The sequence below is a fragment of the Mesoplodon mirus genome (assembly GCF_964341445.2).
Source record: "Mesoplodon mirus genome assembly, chromosome: 1".
NCBI lineage: Eukaryota > Metazoa > Chordata > Mammalia > Artiodactyla > Ziphiidae > Mesoplodon > Mesoplodon mirus.
The window spans coordinates 10,250,255-10,268,519 of record NC_138976.1 but is presented as its reverse complement, the minus strand read 5'-3'; the positions used below and the strand labels follow the sequence as shown (position 1 = coordinate 10,268,519).

General features: G+C 39.0%; 1 protein-coding gene across 7 annotated transcripts in view; it reads left to right on the top strand.

Annotated features, from left to right (window-relative positions):
- Positions 1-18,265, top strand: part of GAPVD1 (GTPase activating protein and VPS9 domains 1) — a 74,553-nt gene that overhangs the window by 20,416 nt on the left and 35,872 nt on the right. For 5 of the 7 annotated variants that reach the window (XM_082629607.1, XM_082629605.1, XM_082629603.1 and 2 more), the window contains 7 exons: positions 3,691-3,908; positions 4,646-5,489; positions 6,993-7,079; positions 9,206-9,340; positions 9,487-9,676; positions 14,257-14,417; positions 17,316-17,445. In XM_082629607.1, the coding sequence (XP_082485733.1) occupies positions 3,724-3,908; positions 4,646-5,489; positions 6,993-7,079; positions 9,206-9,340; positions 9,487-9,676; positions 14,257-14,417; positions 17,316-17,445 (1,732 nt within the window). In that variant the 5' untranslated portion in view covers positions 3,691-3,723. The remainder of the gene's footprint in view (positions 1-3,690; positions 3,909-4,645; positions 5,490-6,992; positions 7,080-9,205; positions 9,341-9,486; positions 9,677-14,256; positions 14,418-17,315; positions 17,446-18,265) is intronic. The other 2 variants (XM_082629608.1, XM_082629606.1) reach the window with 1 other exon arrangement.

Genomic DNA, 18,265 nt, shown 5'->3' with positions numbered 1-18,265 from the left:
GAGCTAGGTTGTCACCTCTTTCAGAATCTGAATTCACTACAAATTGTATTTTATCAATTCCAAATAAATCCGTTATGAATCTGATTGGCTGGGACAACTTCTTTTTTTCTAGCTTTATTGAACTATAATTGACATATAACATTGTGTAAGTTTAAGTCATATAATGATGATTTGGTACACATATATTGCAAAATGTTGACCACAGTAAGGTTAGTTAACACATCCTTCACCTCATGTAATTACCATTTTCTTGTTACTGTGGTGAGAACATTTAAAGCTTTATTCTCATAGCAGCTTTTAAGTATATAATCATGTTTAATTCTTTTAAAACATTTTTATTGAAGTATAGTTGATTTACAATGTTGTGTTTAATTTCTGCTGTACAGCAAAGTGACTCAGTTATACATATATATATCCTTTTTCATATTCTTCTCCATGATGGTTTATCACAGGATATTGAATATAGTTCCCTGTGCTATACAGTAGGACCTGTTTATCCATCCTATATGTAATAGTTTGCATCTGCTAATCCCAAACTCCCAGTCCTTTCCTTCCCCACCCCTAATGTTTAATTCTTAATGAGAAGCATTTTTCTAACTTAATGACTGCTGCCTTGACACAATGTTGTATTCTGCTATTTGGCCCACAAGCGCTTCTGTTGCTGAGATAAAATGTTTATGGTCTGGCAGGCATTCTATTTAAGGGTATAGCTTAAATAATAATGCTTTAAAATATGTGTGTTATTTTTATCAGTTTGTTTAGCTACTAGATAAACAAGAATTGTGTGATTTCATTCATTCCTTTGGCAAATACTTATTCAACTCCTGCTGTGAACCAAGCCCTCTCCTCAGCCCTGAAATTACAGCAGTAAGTCGACAAAACAGACAAATTTGGCCTTGGCGGCCCTTGCCTTTCAGTGGGGGAGCCATACTCTAAGCATGATGAACATGCATGTAACAACAACCCATGCTGGGTTGGGGCAAGCGCTTTAAAAAAAAAAAAAAAGGCCAGAAAAGGGAATAGGAAGTGATATTTTCTGTTTTAGAATGATTTGTCTCAGAAGGCCTTTCTAAATAGACATTTGAGCAGAGACCTGAATGAAGTAAAGGCACCAGCCTTGCAAAGGCATCTGGAGGAATAGCCTTCCAGGGAGATGGTTCAGCAAATGCAGAGGCTTTGAGGAAGGGGCATGCTTGATCTGTTCAAGAGGAGGCCAGCGTGTCTGGAGCTGTGTGAGCAGGATTTAGAATGGCAGGAGATGAGGTTGGAGGAATAGCAAGGTTAGATCATGTGGGACTTTCAGATTTCATTCTAAGTGTAAAATAAGCCTTTGGACAGCTTCTAGTGGGGGAATGAAGTGGTCTGACTTAAATTTAAAGGATGTTCTATGTTATGTAGATACTCCAGTAGTACAAGAAATGAAGCAGGAGTTCAGTTAGGAAGTGGTGGTTAGAGACCTTTGGGTGAGAGATGATGATGGAGGTGGTGAGATGTGTTTTGAAGAAAGAGTCAACAGGCTATGTTGGTTGATTGCAGTGTGAAAGAGAGCAGGCAAGGAAAGTCCAGTGTTGATAAATAGACATGGGCCTTTTTTTTTTTTTTTTTTTGCAATTGACAAGGAAATTTAGTTATTTCTGAGATATACATTTTAAAGTAATAACTAGAATTATGACTTATAACATTATACCAGAACATATGATTTTTAGAAATTTCATGTAATGTCTGAAACGTTTATATTAACATATTTCCATACAAATAACCCAAAGAAAGGTTAGTATTAGTTGTTTTTGTTTGTTTGATTTTTTTAATACTGCAGGTCCTTATTAGTCATCAATTTCATACACATCAGTGTATACATGTCAATCCCAATCGCCCAATTCAGCACACTACCATCCCCACCCCACCGTGGTTTTCCCCCCTTGGCATCCACCCGTTTGTTCTCTACATCTGTGTCTCAACTACTGCCCTGCAAACCGGTTCATCTGTACCATTTTTCTAGGTTCCACATACATGTGTTAATATACGATATTTGTTTTTCTCTTTCTGACTTACTTCACTCTGTATGACCGTCTTTAGATCCATCCATGTCTCAACAAATGACTCAATTTCGTTCCTTTTTATGGCTGAGTAATATTCCATTGTATATATGTACCACAACTTCTTTATCCATTCGTCTGTCGATGGACATTCAGGTTGCTTCCATGACCTGGCTATTGTAAATAGTGCTGCAATGAACACTGGGGTGCATGTGTCTTTTTGAATTATGGTTTTCTCTGGGTATATGTGCAGTAGTGGGATTGCTGGATCATATGGTAATTCTATTTTTAGTTTTTTAAGGAATGTCCATACTGGTCTCCATAGTGGCTGTATCAATTTACATTCCCACCAGCAGTGCAAGAGGGTTCCCTTTTCTCCACACCCTCTCCAGCATTTGTTGTTTGTAGATTTTCTGATGATGCCCATTCTAACTGGTGTGAGGTGATACCTCACTGTAGTTTTGATTTGCATTTCTCTAATAATTAGTGATGTTGAGCAGCTTTTCATGTGCTTCTTGGCCATCTGTATGTCTTCTTTGGAGAAATGTCTATTTAGGTCTTCTGCCCATTTTTGGATTGGGTTGTTTGTTTCTTTAATATTGAGCTGCATGAGCTCTTTGTATATTTTGGAGATTAATCCTTTGTCCATTGATTTGTTTGCAAATATTTTCTCCCATTCTGAGGGTTGTCTTTTTGTCTTGTTTATGGTTTCCTTTGCTGTGCAAAAGCTTTGAAGTTTCATTAGGTCCCATTTGTTTATTTTTGGTTTTATTTCCATTACTCTAGCAGGTGGATCAAAAAAGATCTTGCTGCGATTTATGTCAAAGAGTGTTCTTCCTATGTTTTCCTCTAAGAGTTTTATAGTGTCTGGTCTTACATTTAGGTCTCGAATCCATTTTGAGTTTATTTATTTATTTTTTTTTTCATTTTGAGTTTATTTTTGTGTATGGTGTTAGGGAGTGTTCTAATTTCATTCTTTTTTTTTTTTTTTTTTTTTTTGCGGTACGCGGGCCTCTCACTGTTGTGGCCTCTCCCGTTGTGGAGCACAGGCTCCGGACGTGCAGGCTCAGCAGCCATGGCTCACGGGCCCAGCCACTCCGCGGCATGTGGGACCTTCCCAGACCAGGGCACGAACCCGTGTCCCCTGCATCGGCAGGCATACTCTCAACCACTGTGCCACCAGGGAATCCCTAATTTCATTCTTTCACGTGTAGCTGTCCATTTTTCCCAGCACCACTTCTTGAAGAGACTGTCTTTTCTCCATTGTATATCTTTGCCTCCTTTGTCATAGATTAGTTGACCATAGATGCGTGGGTTTATCTCTGGGCTTTCTATCGTGGTACATTGATCTGTTTCTGTTTTTGTAGACACGGGACTTGAAGGATACATGCAAGGTATTTACAGTGGCTGCCTCTGAGCACTGGCCTTATTAAGAGCTTTTCTCTTTTTCTTCTTTTTTTGCTTATCTGTATTTACCAGTTTTTCTGTACTGAATCTATAATGCTTCTGTTGTAAAATGTATAGAGAGATTATTTTTAAAACTAGAGTTAACCATGATACTAAATGTAGCCTAATATATAATGTGTTCTCCTACCCCCTTTGATTTTTGGAAAACAATTTAAGTGACATAAAAATTTTTTCTTTTTACTCTTAGTGATCAGCCTTTGTACCTTCTCCACATCTGAAGATGGTGAAGCTAGATATTCATACTCTGGCCCATCACCTCAAGCAGGAACGCTTATATGTAAACTCTGAGAAACAGCTCATTCAGAGACTCAATGCAGATGTACTTAAGACAGCTGAAAAGTTGTATCGTACAGCATGGATCGCTAAGCAACAGAGAATTAATTTGGATCGGCTTATTATAACCAGGTAAAGAAAAGGTTTTGAGGTCTTAACTGTTATAAACCACTATAATTCTGCTTATAGCAGTTAATAATCGCTAACTGCAAATAAATCTATTTCCAACAAAGTGCATGGTTTAAGATATTTTAAGTCAGCATCTCAATGGTGTCTTTGCTTAGTTTGCTTAATTAACCTATTAACCTAAGCACAGTTGTAGAGAATTATAACTTAAGCATTAATATTTTATACCATACCAATTAATTTTGTATCTTGGCATTATATAACATTTTATTACTGTAGAGAGTAAATTATCTTGTCTTCTGCTTTTCTCCTAATATTATTTAATATATACATTTTCATGTTTTGCTATTGTATATCTACTTTTCAGTTTTAGAAACCTCATTTTTCACTGTGTTAATACCTGATTGTTCTGTTGTTCCAAGAAGCAGTTTTTAAGTCTAGAAATAGAGGTGCTGTGGTATACTGTCGAGAAAAGAAGCCAGACATAGAAGAGTACATACTGTATGAGTCCATGTATATGAAGTTCAAAAAGAGGCAGGACTGATCTTCAATGATAGAAGTCAGAATCCTACTTTCTGGTTTTGACTTTCTTTACACATTTAGATGCTGGTGGTCTAAAAGATTTTAGCAATTCTGAGTGATCTCATTGCCATGACTATCATCAACTCACATTTCCATGTTTTAGTACAGTATATTATTATTGTTGTTAATTTTATTATTTTGCTTGTTTGCTTGTTTTTTAGTGCTGAAGCTTCCCCTGCTGAATGTTGCCAACATGCCAAGATTTTGGAAGATACACAGTTCGTTGATGGGTATAAGCAGTTGGGATTTCAGGAGACTGCTTATGGAGAATTCTTAAGTCGATTAAGGGAAAATCCTCGTCTTATTGCCTCCTCTTTGGTTGCGGGAGAGAAACTTAATCAGGAGAACACACAAAGTGTTATTTACACAGTTTTTACCTCTCTCTATGGCAACTGCATTATGCAAGAAGATGAAAGCTACCTCCTTCAGGTGTTGAGATACTTGATTGAATTTGAACTTAAAGAAAGTGACAACCCCAGGCGACTTTTGAGGAGAGGAACTTGTGCCTTCAGCATCTTATTTAAACTTTTTTCTGAAGGACTGTTTTCTGCCAAACTTTTCCTCACAGCAACTTTACATGAGCCAATCATGCAGCTCCTTGTTGAAGATGAGGATCACCTGGAAACAGACCCAAACAAGCTAATTGAGAGGTTCTCCCCATCTCAACAGGAAAAACTCTTTGGAGAGAAAGGCTCAGATAGATTCAGGCAAAAGGTTCAAGAGATGGTGGATTCCAACGAGGCCAAACTAGTGGCTTTGGTGAACAAATTTATTGGTTATCTCAAACAGAACACATACTGCTTTCCACATAGTTTGAGATGGATTGTGTCACAGATGTACAAAACTCTCTCCTGTGTAGATAGACTGGAAGTTGGGGAGGTCAGAGCAATGTGTACTGACCTCCTGTTGGCCTGCTTCATCTGTCCTGCGGTTGTCAATCCAGAACAGTATGGAATAATTTCTGATGCTCCTATTAATGAGGTGGCAAGATTTAATCTGATGCAGGTATGCTTTTGCTAGGCATTCAGTTTAAAGTCAGTTGATTGGGCAGTGGGAGTGGGAACAGAAAATATGACATTATTCATATATTCTTACCATTCCTTTTCCCCAAACTCTCCTAAATATTTGCTTCTTACATTGTGTTGGTTTTTAAATGGAGTCCTCATACACTTGAATGCATAGTTGAATTTGATTTTCTAGAACAAGCCCTTACCCCTTTCCCATGATTTCAAACTCCAGAATGATTGAAAATTGAGTGTCTTTTATACTTCATTTGGTAACAAAACCTAACCTGAACTAACATGAGGCTATTTATAATTGTTAGTTATTCCATTTCATATTCATGAATATTCATGTTTTGCTGCAGGAATGTTAATGTATCTGATTATAGGAAGCCAGCCTAAATACTGGACATGTTACATGTATGCAGTAACCAACCTTTCTAAAATCTCCAAATTTTGAAATCTGAAACTCCTCTGGACCTAAAAGTTTCAGAAAGAGGATTTTTGGATCTATATTAATGCTTTTTTCCCTAATCATCTGAACTATTGAAGTCATGTTATTATTTCTTAAGGGATTCTTTTAATTATATCTTGTCTCTAGAAATACTGTGAGGAAGAGACAGAGTTTATTTGGAATAGAATATGTCTTGCCTTTGGATGATTTTTTTTTTAATGATAAGCTTTTTTTCATGATCAGTTCTATCATATTGGGGTGTTTAGAAATTATATAGACATCCCTGAAATAAAAATTTTTTATCATCTCTGAAACACTAAATTTATTCTTATGATAATGTTGTTATAGTTTTATTTTTGTCATTCCATTGGAGGTTGAATCACATCTTTTCAAAATGAGTAAAAGGGGGGATTGTCCTAGGTATGAAGATGATGCTGTATGATAATAACTTTCAGCAAAGTGTCTTTAGAGAGAGTGGATTAACAGTTCACTTTTGGCAGTAAGGAACTGGCTCTGTGAATTATTATTTACTTTCAAAACAGCTTATGTTCTGAAGGAATTCTTTGCTTTTAAGTCTAGAAAAAAAATTTACCTTGAGTACTTTATGAACTATAGGGAAAAGTACTTAATAATAACTTGAGATAGTTTGAGTCAGCTTTTACAAATTAATTAAATTTCTAAACACATGAAAAGTACAGCAGCAGAAACAAAGGTGTGTACCTTCATTTCCTAATGTAATAATATGCATTAAAGACAAAGCAAAATTTTCTACGTATTCTTTATAACTCAATCTAAATGTAATAAAATATAGTAAAAGCTGATATAGACAAGATGCACATTTTATTTGGGATCCTATTTTGTATGCCTGGTCAGGTGGTGTGAATTTTTTTTATTTATTTATTTTTTTTATACAGCAGGTTCTTATTAGTTATCCATTTAGTGTGTTAATATTCTTATGAAATACATTTATAGAATGGAATGGAATTGCTTTCACAGTGAGGACCGTGTAAGTGTCTACAGCCTATGTCTTCCCACCTCTGCTCTGGGTTGTAGGTTGGCCGCCTTTTGCAGCAATTAGCAATGACTGGCTCCGAAGAGGGAGATCCCCGGACAAAGAGCAGCCTTGGAAAATTTGACAAAGTAAGAGTGAATAGTATGTCGTGTGAAGTACTGCTTATAGAAGGTTCTGCTAAAGTATTAATTAGTATTAATTAGTATTAATCTCCTTATTAAATCTTGTCCCTAGGTGATGTGTAAATTAAATATTCTTTTCAGTTACCCTTGGTTTGGCTATAGAGGATACAGTGCTGGATCAGCAGCATTTAAAGGAAGATGTCATCTGTATAGCAGATTCACTTTGCTGTACAGCAGAGACTAACAAAGCATTGTAAAGCAACTCTACTCTAATAAAAATTAATTAAGAAAATAAAGGAGGGGCTTCCCTGGTGGCGCAGTGGTTGAGAGTCCGCCTGCCGATGCAGGGGACGCGGGTTCGTGCCCCGGTCCAGGAAGATCCCACATGCCGCAGAGCAGCTGGGCCCGTGAGCCATGGCCGCTGAGCCTGCGCGTCCGGAGCCTGTGCTCTGCAAGGGGAGAGGCCACAACAGTGAGAGGCCCGCGTACCGCAAAAAAAAAAAAAAAAAAAAAAAAAAGAAAATAAAGGAAGGGGTCATCAAAGGTTACTAATTCTCAAAAAATATATATATAAACACCAATTATACTTCAATTAGAAAAAAAGATTACTAATTCTCACTTATAGAAATGTTGAGGAGATGCTGTTGTAATGAGAGCCAAAGAGCTATTAAGATTATTTTTAACAGTTTGATTTAGGGCCTTCCCTGGTGGTGCAGTGGTTAAGAATCCACCTGCCAATGCAGGGGACATGGGTTCGAGCCCTGGTCCAGGAAGATCCCACATGCTGCGGAGCAACTAAGCCCATGCACCACAACTACTGAAGCCCGCGTGCCTGGAGCCCATGCTCCACAACAGGGGAAACCACCGCAATGAGAAGCCCGCACACTGCAGTGAAGAGTAGCCCCTGCTCACCGCAACTAGAGAAAGCCTGCACGCAGCAACGAAGACCCAACATAGCCAAAAAATAAATAAAAATTTTAAAAAAAGTTTGATTTAAAAAAATTGTCACTAAATCACACCTGTGAATATATGAATCAGCAATAAATGTATAATTTTAAGTGTATTTCATACGTTAACATAGCATTGTTCAGTTGGTATAACTAAATAAAAATTTAAGGGACTTCCCTGGTGGTCCGGTGGTTAAGACTCCACGCTCCCAATGCAGGGGGCCTGGGTTCGATCCCTGGTGGGGGAACTAGATCCTGCATGCATGCCACAACTAAAGATCTCACATGCTGCAACTAAAAGATCCCACACACCACAGTGAAGATTCTGCGTGCTGCAACTAAAGACCCGGTGCAGCCAAATAAATAAATAAATAAATATTTTTAAAAATAAAAAATTTAATTTATCATACTTTGAGTAGGCTGTACATTCAACCTAAAATTAAAAGGTTAGATAGTGTAGTTTCCCTTCCACCTCTGATCTCTAACCTTCATTTCCTCCCTAAATGTTCTTCATGTTTGCAATCTTTTGTGTGTCCTTCAAGAAGTCTGTATGTATACAAGCAACTTCCTAATATATTTTCCTAATTACGAATGGTAGGACTGTGTGCACTGTCTGCCTCATGTTTGTTTCATATACCAGAATATCTTGGAGATTATTTTACATCAGTTCATAGAGAGTTTAATTTTTTTAAATGTTGGGTTTAATATAATTTTCAAGAAGAAAAACTTTCTACATGCTTGTCCACCTCAATCAGAAATTTTATTCCCTTTATTTATTTATTTTTAATACATTTATTTATTTTTGGCTGCATTGGGTCTTGGTTGCTGCACGCAGGCTTTCTCTAGTTGCGGCAAGCAGGGGCTACTCTTCACTACGGTGCGCGGGCTTCTCGTTGTGGTGGCTTCTCTTGTTGTGGAGCACGGGCTCTAGGCACATGGGCTTCAGTAGTTGTGGCACATGGGCTCAGTAGTTGTGGCTTGCAGGCTTTAGAGCGCAGGCTCAGTAGTTGTGGTGCACGGGCTTAGTTGGTCCACGGCATGTGGGACCTTCCCAGACCAAGACTCGAACCCATGTCCCCTGCATTGGCAGATGGATTCTGAACCACTGCGCCACCAGGGAAGTCCCTGTTCCCTTACTTTAAAGAGGAAGTATTTCACTGTGATTTTTTTCTCCTGTTTGAACAGAGCTGTGTTGCTGCTTTCCTTGATGTGGTGATTGGAGGCCGTGCAGTGGAGACCCCGCCAATGTCCTCTGTTAATCTTCTGGAAGGGTTGAGCAGAACTGTAGTTTATATAACCTACAGTCAGCTTATTACTCTGGTAATGGCTTTATTCTTTAATAGGACTTTCTCAGAAGTCATTTATCTGAACATGGGCAGAGTCCTAGATGAGTACATTGTGTGAGAAATATATATTGTGTTTGAAAAATTGATTTCATAAGCTAAATGTCCTTTTACTTTTGCCAGGTGAATTTTATGAAGAGTGTGATGTCTGGAGATCAACTGAGAGAAGATAGAATGGCTCTTGACAATTTATTGGCAAACCTGCCCCAGGCAAAGCCAGGAAAAAGCAGCAGTTTGGAAATGACTCCCTACAGTACTCCTCAGCTGTCTCCAGCAACCACTCCAGCAAATAAAAAGAATCGATTGCCTATAGGTAAAGAGAATTTCTCATATTGAGGCTTTCCTTTAAATTTAATATTTCTTTCTTAGCCCTTGTTATTGCTTAGCATTTGGGAAAATAGTTTTAAATAATTTGGAGAAGTTCTTCTCTTCATTTTTACTGGTGGTAGTTCAATTTTTTGGGGGCTGCCTTGGGTCTTTGTTGCTGCGTGAGGGCTTTCTCTAGTTGCGGTGAGCGGGGGCTACTCTTCAATGCAGTGGCTTCTCTTGTTGCGGAGCACGGGCTCTAGGTGCGTGGGCTTCAGTAGTTGTGGTATGCAGGCTCAGTAGTTGTGCCACAGGGGCTTAGTTGCTCTGCAACATGTAGGATCTTCCTGGGCTAGGGCTCGAACCCATGTCCCCTGCATTGGCAGGCGGATTCTTAACCTCTGTGCCACCAGGGAAGCCCTAATTCAACTTTTAAAATAAAATTTAAAAAATTGCACCATATTAGTTAAGGTTCATCCGTAGGCTTAAGCTTTTTTTTTTTTTTTTAATAAATTGATTGATTGATTGATTTTTGGCTGAGTTGGGTCTTCGTTGCTGCACGCAGGCTTTCTCTATTTGCAGAGAGTGCGGGCTACTCTTCGTTGTGGAGCGTGGGCTTCTAATTGCGGTGGCTTCTCTTGTTGCAGAGCATGGGCTCTAGGCACGTGGGCTTCAGTAGTTGTGGCACGTGGGCTTCCGTAGTTGTGGCTCGCGGGCTCTAGAGCGCAGGCTCAGTAGCTGTGGCGCATGGGCTTAGTTGCTCCATGGCATGTGGGATCTTCCCAGACCGGGGATCGAACCTGTGTCCCCTGCATTGGCAGGTGGATTCTTAACCACTGCGCCACCAGGGAAGCCCAGGCTTTAGCTTTATCTAGACATACTTGTCATAATTAATTGGAATCATGCCACTTGTAGTATACTTTGTTTACTGTAAGTCATCATTTGAATTATGTATTGTCACCATTTGAATTATGTACCCTGTTCTTTCCACAGAGTTCTAAATAATATAATAAAATAATATTATTTTAGAAATTTCTATCAGTAAAGTTGAAAATATATAGTTACTATTTTTTCATTATTATTAATAGCCAGTCTCTTATTGACTGAGTTAAGATCTTTGTTATTTTATAAAATAAGACAAAACTTCTGTTTTGTCAATTTTAAGAAATAGGTTTAATTAAGCCTTATTTCCTTAGTAAACATTTATCCATAATAAATCTGTATAATCTGTAATAATATCTATATAAATCCACAAACAAATTGAGCATATGTATACTATGTACCACGCTCAGGGTAAGTATTTTCTAAATGTTCTTTCACATTTAATTCATGCAAAAAATCGACACATGCCCCAGTCTGGGAAGATTCCACATGCCGCGGAGCGGCTGGGCCCGTGAGCCATGGCCGCTGAGCCTGCGCGTCTGGAGCCTGTGCTCTGCAACGGGAGAGGCCACAACAGTGAGAGGCCTGCGTACGAAAAAAAAAAAAAAATCGACACAAAAAGTGGTCTTATCACTGTCCTGCAGGCGGGGCACTGTGTTCAACACTGGTGATACAAAGACCCTTAAGTCATGCCCTTACACTTAGGTTAGTTGCTGATAGTCCAGTTGGGGAGAATGAGAAGAGACCAGTACCCTTCAGTGTACTGAGTGTCTGACGGAGATAAGCATAGAGGGTTACGGGGACACCTAACTTAGCGGTGTGGTGATGCTGTCAGGAGAAGATCCGGGAGCAGGTGAAGGCTGCACTTTCTCTTGGAGGATGAATGGAAGTTAGACAAAGTAAACAAGACCCAGAGAGAGTGTTTAGACCAAGGGAGCAGAGTATTTTAGTGCCAACTTTTTAACGGTCATGAGGAGCTCAGCAGTGAGCATGAATAGTTATTATATTTTATACATTCTTTTCTTTTCTTTTTTTTTTTTTTTTGCGGTACGCGGGCCTCTCACTGTTGTGGCCTCTCCTGTTGTGGAGCACAGGCTCCAGACATGCAGGCTCAGCGGCCATGGCTCATGGGCCCAGCCACTCCGTGGCATGTGGGATCTTCCCAGACTGGGGCACAAACCTGTGTCCCCTGCATCGGCAGGCGGACTCTCAACCACTGTGCCACCAGGGAAGCCCTATATTTTATACATTCTGAAGAATGGGATTTCATTTTTAAACTCCCATGAGCTGATTTGTTAAGAATTGTCAGTTTCTTAAAATTAATCTACCTTATTTTTAACATAATATGGAATAATATTATCAACAGGAATGTGGCATCATATTCTTCAAGTCTTTGGCTTTCATCATCTCAAAATGTCAATTTTCAGAATTATAAATAGAAAAAAAAGAAACTTGACATTGAATGATTTTTAATATTATAGGCTATTAGCACTTTTTTTTTTAGATTCTTTTTAATTTGAGCTCCATTGAGAGCTCAAACAATATTAACTACCGTCCAGGTTTTTGTAACTTTCCATGGTGCTTATCAGAGTACTTAGGCAAATAACTCTTTTTTTTTTTTAATTTTATTTATTTATTTATTTATGGGTCTTTGTTTCTGTGCGAGGGCTTTCTCTAGTTGTGGCAAGCGGGGGCCACTCTTCATCGCGGTGCGCGGGCCTCTCACTATCGCGGCCTCTCCCATTGCGGAGCACAGGCTCCAGAAGCGCAGGCTCAGCAATTGTGGCTCACGGGCCCAGCCGCTCCGCGGCATGTGGGATCCTCCCAGACCAGGGCTCGAACCCGTGTCCCCTGCACTGGCAGGCAGACTCTCAACCACTGCGCCACCAGGGAAGCCCTATTAGCACATTTTTAACATGAAGAAATAAATGATTTTTGGTAAACCAGAGATTTTTTTTTTCCATGATTCACTCGTGTTCTTTCATTTCTTTTCATCCAGAATGTCATTCATTAAATAAGAGTATAATGGAAAGTAAATTTCAAATGTTTGCCCAGTATTAATTTGTATAGTCATGTGACTTGGTCATTGAACTTATTTCATATTTTAAAAGATGTGTCCATTATTCAGAGGGTTGATTTTCTTTCTGTTTAATGCTTTCGCAACCCAGGACAACAGTTCGCAGCCATAGCTGCCTGGGATTCCTTAGCCACCAATCTTACTGCTCATATTACTCTAGTAACCCCTTTTGGTGGGTAATAGGCTTTTCCTTTTCTTATGTAACTTTTATTTAAGAAATAGTTTATGAAATTTTGCTCCATGTGCATGTTGCTTTTGCTTTATGTAAATTGGTACATAAATTTTGATTACTTGCATTTTTATAAATTGTAAAGTTTGTTCCTTAAGATTCACGTAATTGTTCATAAAGTTGAAGTTAAGTTTACAGTTCAAGAGAAGACAGTGAGGGTCAGCAAAGAAAGGTGTAAGTGAACCTGTTTTAGACTTTTGGAAGTTGATGTGTGCTTTGAGTTTTGAAAGGGTGATTGATGAACTGATCTACAGCATTGTGGAGAGAACATGATTGTTTATAGTTCTGTCTTCAAGTAGGTCAACTTTCACCGAAACTGAAGTTGCAAGACTTTTATTATAATTGAGTGTTTGTGCTTCATGTCTGCACTTTTATTTGCCCTGAAGGAGTATCTGTTTAGTATTCTGGTTGTATTGAATCTTATTGTTCTCTGAAAAAACCTGACACTTATCACAGAAGACTAAAGTTCATAGAGAAATTGTCACAAACTATCTAAATCTTTCAGTTTCCAAAAGTTCTTGTAAGGGAATTCCCTGGCGGTCCAGTGGTTGGGACTCCATGCTTTCACTACCGAGGGCCCGGGTTCGATCCTTGGTTGGGGAACTAAGATCCCACAGGCTGCTCAGTGCAGCCAGAAAACAAAACAAACAAACAAACAAACACAAAGACCCACCAAAAACAAAAGTTCTTGTAAGATCTATAGGATGGATTACTTTAGAAAAAGATATTACTTATTTACTTATAAGTAGGGGAAAAACACCCCCAAGTAATTAGATCCGTCAGTAATTTAGAATGTTCCCATAAAGCAGAAAGGAAACTTATATTCAAACAAAGAGAACTCTTCTGCATCTTTAGGAAGAGGTTAATACATTTCAGGAAAAAACTGTGTTTTCAAAAACTGATTCTGGTTTTGTCAGCAGTTGCCGACGTGTATAACTTTCTATGGCTATCAGATTTCTATGTGAACTTTTCTAGTGCTTTTAAGTTTAGTTATTAGTATGGGAGACCTGCCGCAGTTAAATCATTTTGTTGGAGAAATAGTTGAAGATATTATACCTTGAAAAGATAAGGAATAAAGTAATGCTTTTCTTGTCACTCCCAAGTCTTAAATTGATTGGGACGTGTTTGCTGTTCTGCAGGTGTAAACTGTGTCACTCCCTGTCAGGTGAATATGGATCATTGTTTCTGTTGATCAGTTTTGAAGGAGAATTTGTATTAGTCATTAGTAGAGTAGCTGGGAAGATATGGGTTTTTTTTTTTTAATTCATACTCTCACCACTCTTTTTTTGTGCATGTGCAAATGTTCTGCATTAATAGAAAATATATTTTTGTATTAATGTGCCATTTTCTTCATTTTGTCTTTTTCTCTAAATTATCTTACTTGAAATTTTTTTATTAGCAACTCGGAGCAGAAGCCGCACCAATGTTCTAATGGACTTACATATGGACCATGAAGGATCAGCTCAAGAAACTATCCAGGAAGTGCAGCCAGAAGAGGTGTTGGTCATTTCCTTAGGAACAGGTCCCCAGCTTACTCCAGGGATGATGTCAGAAAATGAGGTATGACTGTATTGATACACTTAGCTTGTAGCTATTAATGTTAAGAACTTCAGATTCTTTTCTCCTCAGTAAAGGTCACTTGCTTCTATAAATCAGTATACATTTAACAGATATTTTTCATTATCTTCAGTGGGTCTCCCATGATACCCCATCAAATGCTCAACTCCCTGTGAACAGTTCTGGAGGTCCTTCACATTAATAAACCTGTGGCACTGTAGTTGATAACCATACCCATACCAAAAGGAATTTTCCTAATAGTAGTAGAAGAGGCAGGAAGCCAGGAAGTTGTGTTATAGAAATTGAAGAGACTTTTCCAGTGACCTGTAGGAAATATTTTATGTTTCTTTTCTTTTTAATGATATAGTAGTGGTATTCCTGCTTTAAAGAGCCAAACAGTATTTAGAAATAATTTCTGTTCTTTGGCTGGTTGGGAAGAAATGGAAGAGATAATTGAAAGGAAAGCTAAGTAAAATATTTTAAGGAAATGGGGTTGGGGATATGAGAATCAGTTTTAAGATATTTGTAAACAGAAGAGCTTGAGACAGAAGCAAGAGGAAAGAAGTTTTGACTCTAAACATAGGAGCCTCTTCTCATAGATTGTGACCTCTTGAGAAAGAAGGATTTTCTTACCTTCAACAGTGACTGCTTATTATTCAACAAAGCCTATTCCTGGCCTGGGAAGAAGGGACCAGTTATAGTGGTTGATACAGTGATGATGGTGGTTGATTAAGTGGCGTGACTTGCAGGAAAGAGGACCATCAAAATCCACAACCCTGTTCCCCCACACACATTCAAAGTGAATAAGCTGACAAAAACTGTCAGAATCAACTTTTTGGGAACTCTAGAATGTAATAAACTTGTGGCAACCAGGGGAATGCTTAATGAGGAAAAGAACTGCTGCGTTTCAGTAAGAGAGTCTGTGGCATTTTACTCCCCCTGTTACCGTCCCCCAACCCCCACCCAATGGCAGCCTTGAAGACAGCCGCCAGCATTCCTGCCCAGGGAAATATCTAGATTGTGGTATGATCCTTTTGTTTTTCGTTAATTCATACCACTCTCGAGGCCTTCAGATGGATTTTTCCTGAAGATTTATTGCACATTGCTCACTCTGATGAGTGTGAAGGCTCAAGTTATCTTACAAATACAAAATGTAAAATCTTTATGTCTGCATTTAATTTCAAGCAAATAGGGAAAAGATTCTATTTTTAAATGACCTTTTAAAAGCATCACATGAGTAAATATATGGAGTCATTAGAAAACCTTTAATTTACTTATTTAAATGTGAGGTCAAAACAGCGCCTTGGGGGCTTCCCTGGTGGCGCAGTGGTTGAGAGTCCGCCTGCCGATGCAGGGGACACGGGTTCGTGCCCCGGTTCGGGAAGATCCCACATGCCGCAGAGCGGCTGGGCCCATAAGCCATGGCCGCTGAGCCTGTGCGTCTGGAGCCCATGCTCCGCAACGGGAAAGGCCACAACAGTGAGAAGCCCACGTACCGCAAAAAAAAAAAAAAAAAAACAGCGCCTTGGGCTTCCCTGGTGGCACAGTGCTTGAGAGTCCGCCTGCCGATGCAGGGGACACAGGTTCGTGCCCCGGTCCAGGAAGATCCCACATGCCGCGGAGCGGCTGGGCCCGTGAGCCATGGCCACTGAGCCTGCACATCCGGAGCCTGTGCTCCACAAAGGGAGAGGCCACAACAGTGAGAGGCCCACGTACAGCAAAAACAAAAAAAAACAAAAAAAACCAGCGCCTTAAGGGTTTGTTTTTTTTTTGGCTTTGTGTTGTTTTTTGTTTGTTTGTTTGTTTGTTTTGGTACGCGGGCCTCTCACTGTTATGGCCTCTCCCTCTGCGGAGCACAGGCTCCGGATGCGCAGGCTCAGCGGCCATGGCTCACGGGCCCAGCCGCTCCGCGGCATGTGGGATCTTCCCGGACCGGGGCACAAACCCGTGTCCCCTGCATCAGCAGGCGGACTCCCAACCACAGCGCCACCAGGGAAGCCCTTGTTTTTTCTTTTTAATTGAGGACACTGTTCTTCACATTCCAGCAGCAGCCTAGGAACCCAGTGGTTGTGAGTTCAAGTTCCAGGTGTGCTTAATACATGCTGTGACATCCAGCAAAGCACTCAATTCTTCATTAAGTTGGAGATACACATACAGAGCTGAGTTATGAGGTTTGTGGGGAGTGAGAAGTAATTGTTATTTGGAAATCATCTAACAGAAAGCTCTGTAAAAAGGCAATCAGCTCTAAGCTAGATGTGGCATAGAAGTCATACTTCGGCTTCTGGTATGGACTTTGTGGCTGTGTGTATGGTGATCAAGTGGAGGTTCTAAGTAGACTGATTAATTCTGGTGCCTACAGAATAATTTGTTTACATGTTTTTTTCCTATTAATTAGTTTATTAACTTTTAGAAAAATGCACACAAAATTAATGTCACTTTACTGTGCCAAATGCTTTATGTGCATCTTTTTATTTAATCCTCAACAACTCCGTGGCATATGTACTGTTACTATCACCATTTTATAGATGAAGAAGATGAGGCTCAGAGAGCTTAAAAAACGTATCTAAGTTTACATAGTTGGCCCATGGCAGAACTGGGAGGACTGGACTGCTGAGTCTGAAGCCTCCGACTCCTGCAAACCTAATCACTGCTCATCGATGTCCAATTGCCTGTTCAGTTGCTGAAACTGGTAGGGTGATGGAAAGACATAGGTTCAGTTCTTCTAACTGGTGCACTTTTATCCCAGGGGTACTTAAAAACTTGATTGGAGCCCTATAAATGGGTTTTCAGTTAAAAATGATAATTTAATATTAAGACGAACTTAAATATGCATTTGCCATGGTTTGTTTTCTTACCAATAATCTCTCAGTTGTGATAAACTAATGGCATTTTATTTTTCAGGTCCTAAACATGCAGCTTTCAGATGGAGGACAAGGAGATGTCCCTGTCGATGAAAACAAACTCCACGGTAAACCTGATAAAACCTTGCGCTTTTCCCTCTGCAGTGATAATCTGGAAGGAATATCTGAAGGTGAAGGGTTACTTCATTCAAGGAGTTGTGTGATTCAAGTAATATTTTGTTTTGTGTTCTTTAAAGGAGCCTTAAAAATTACAATTATGCCACCTGTGCCTCTCACTGAGGAGAGTAATGAAGTTTTCCTCTAATGATCTTGAACAGTTGGCTGTAAAGATTGTTTCTTTGAATAAAATTGACATTGCAAGAGACCTTTGGTCATATAAAATGGAGACGATCTAAGTCTGCATTGAGACTTGAATAATACCGAGTTTTATTTCACTAGTATTAACATATACCAAAGCTTGTAGAGCTCCTTTAGAGGGATATAATGCATGTCTAAATGGAAAAAAAATGGACTCACTAGAATTTCAGGGTGTTGTGTATACTGCTAATGTTTTAATGAAGCAGAAAGATACAATGGAAGTAGGATAGGAATAAAAAAGAAAATGAAAAGGCAAGATTGTAAAGTGAGAGTATGTCACTCCATGCGCTAGGACAAGCTTTTTTAATGAAAAAGTTTCAATTTGACAAACATTTTAAAATAAACATAAATGGTAATAACTTTTCCTTTTTTTCTCACTTTTGAAAACATAAGTAGTGTACATTCGTTCTAGAAAATGAAGGAAAAATTGAACCATCTGTGACCTTACCATTCTATTAATAACAGTTAACATTTTGGTTTATTTATAGCAAAATTAGGCTTAGGCTGTTTTGTAACCTTTTTTTGTTTAACAATATAACAGTAACATTTCCCTATGTAATTTAGCATTCTTAAATAACATGGTTTTTAATGTCTATTTTCTTTAACTTCAATTGGGCATTTATCATAATTTAT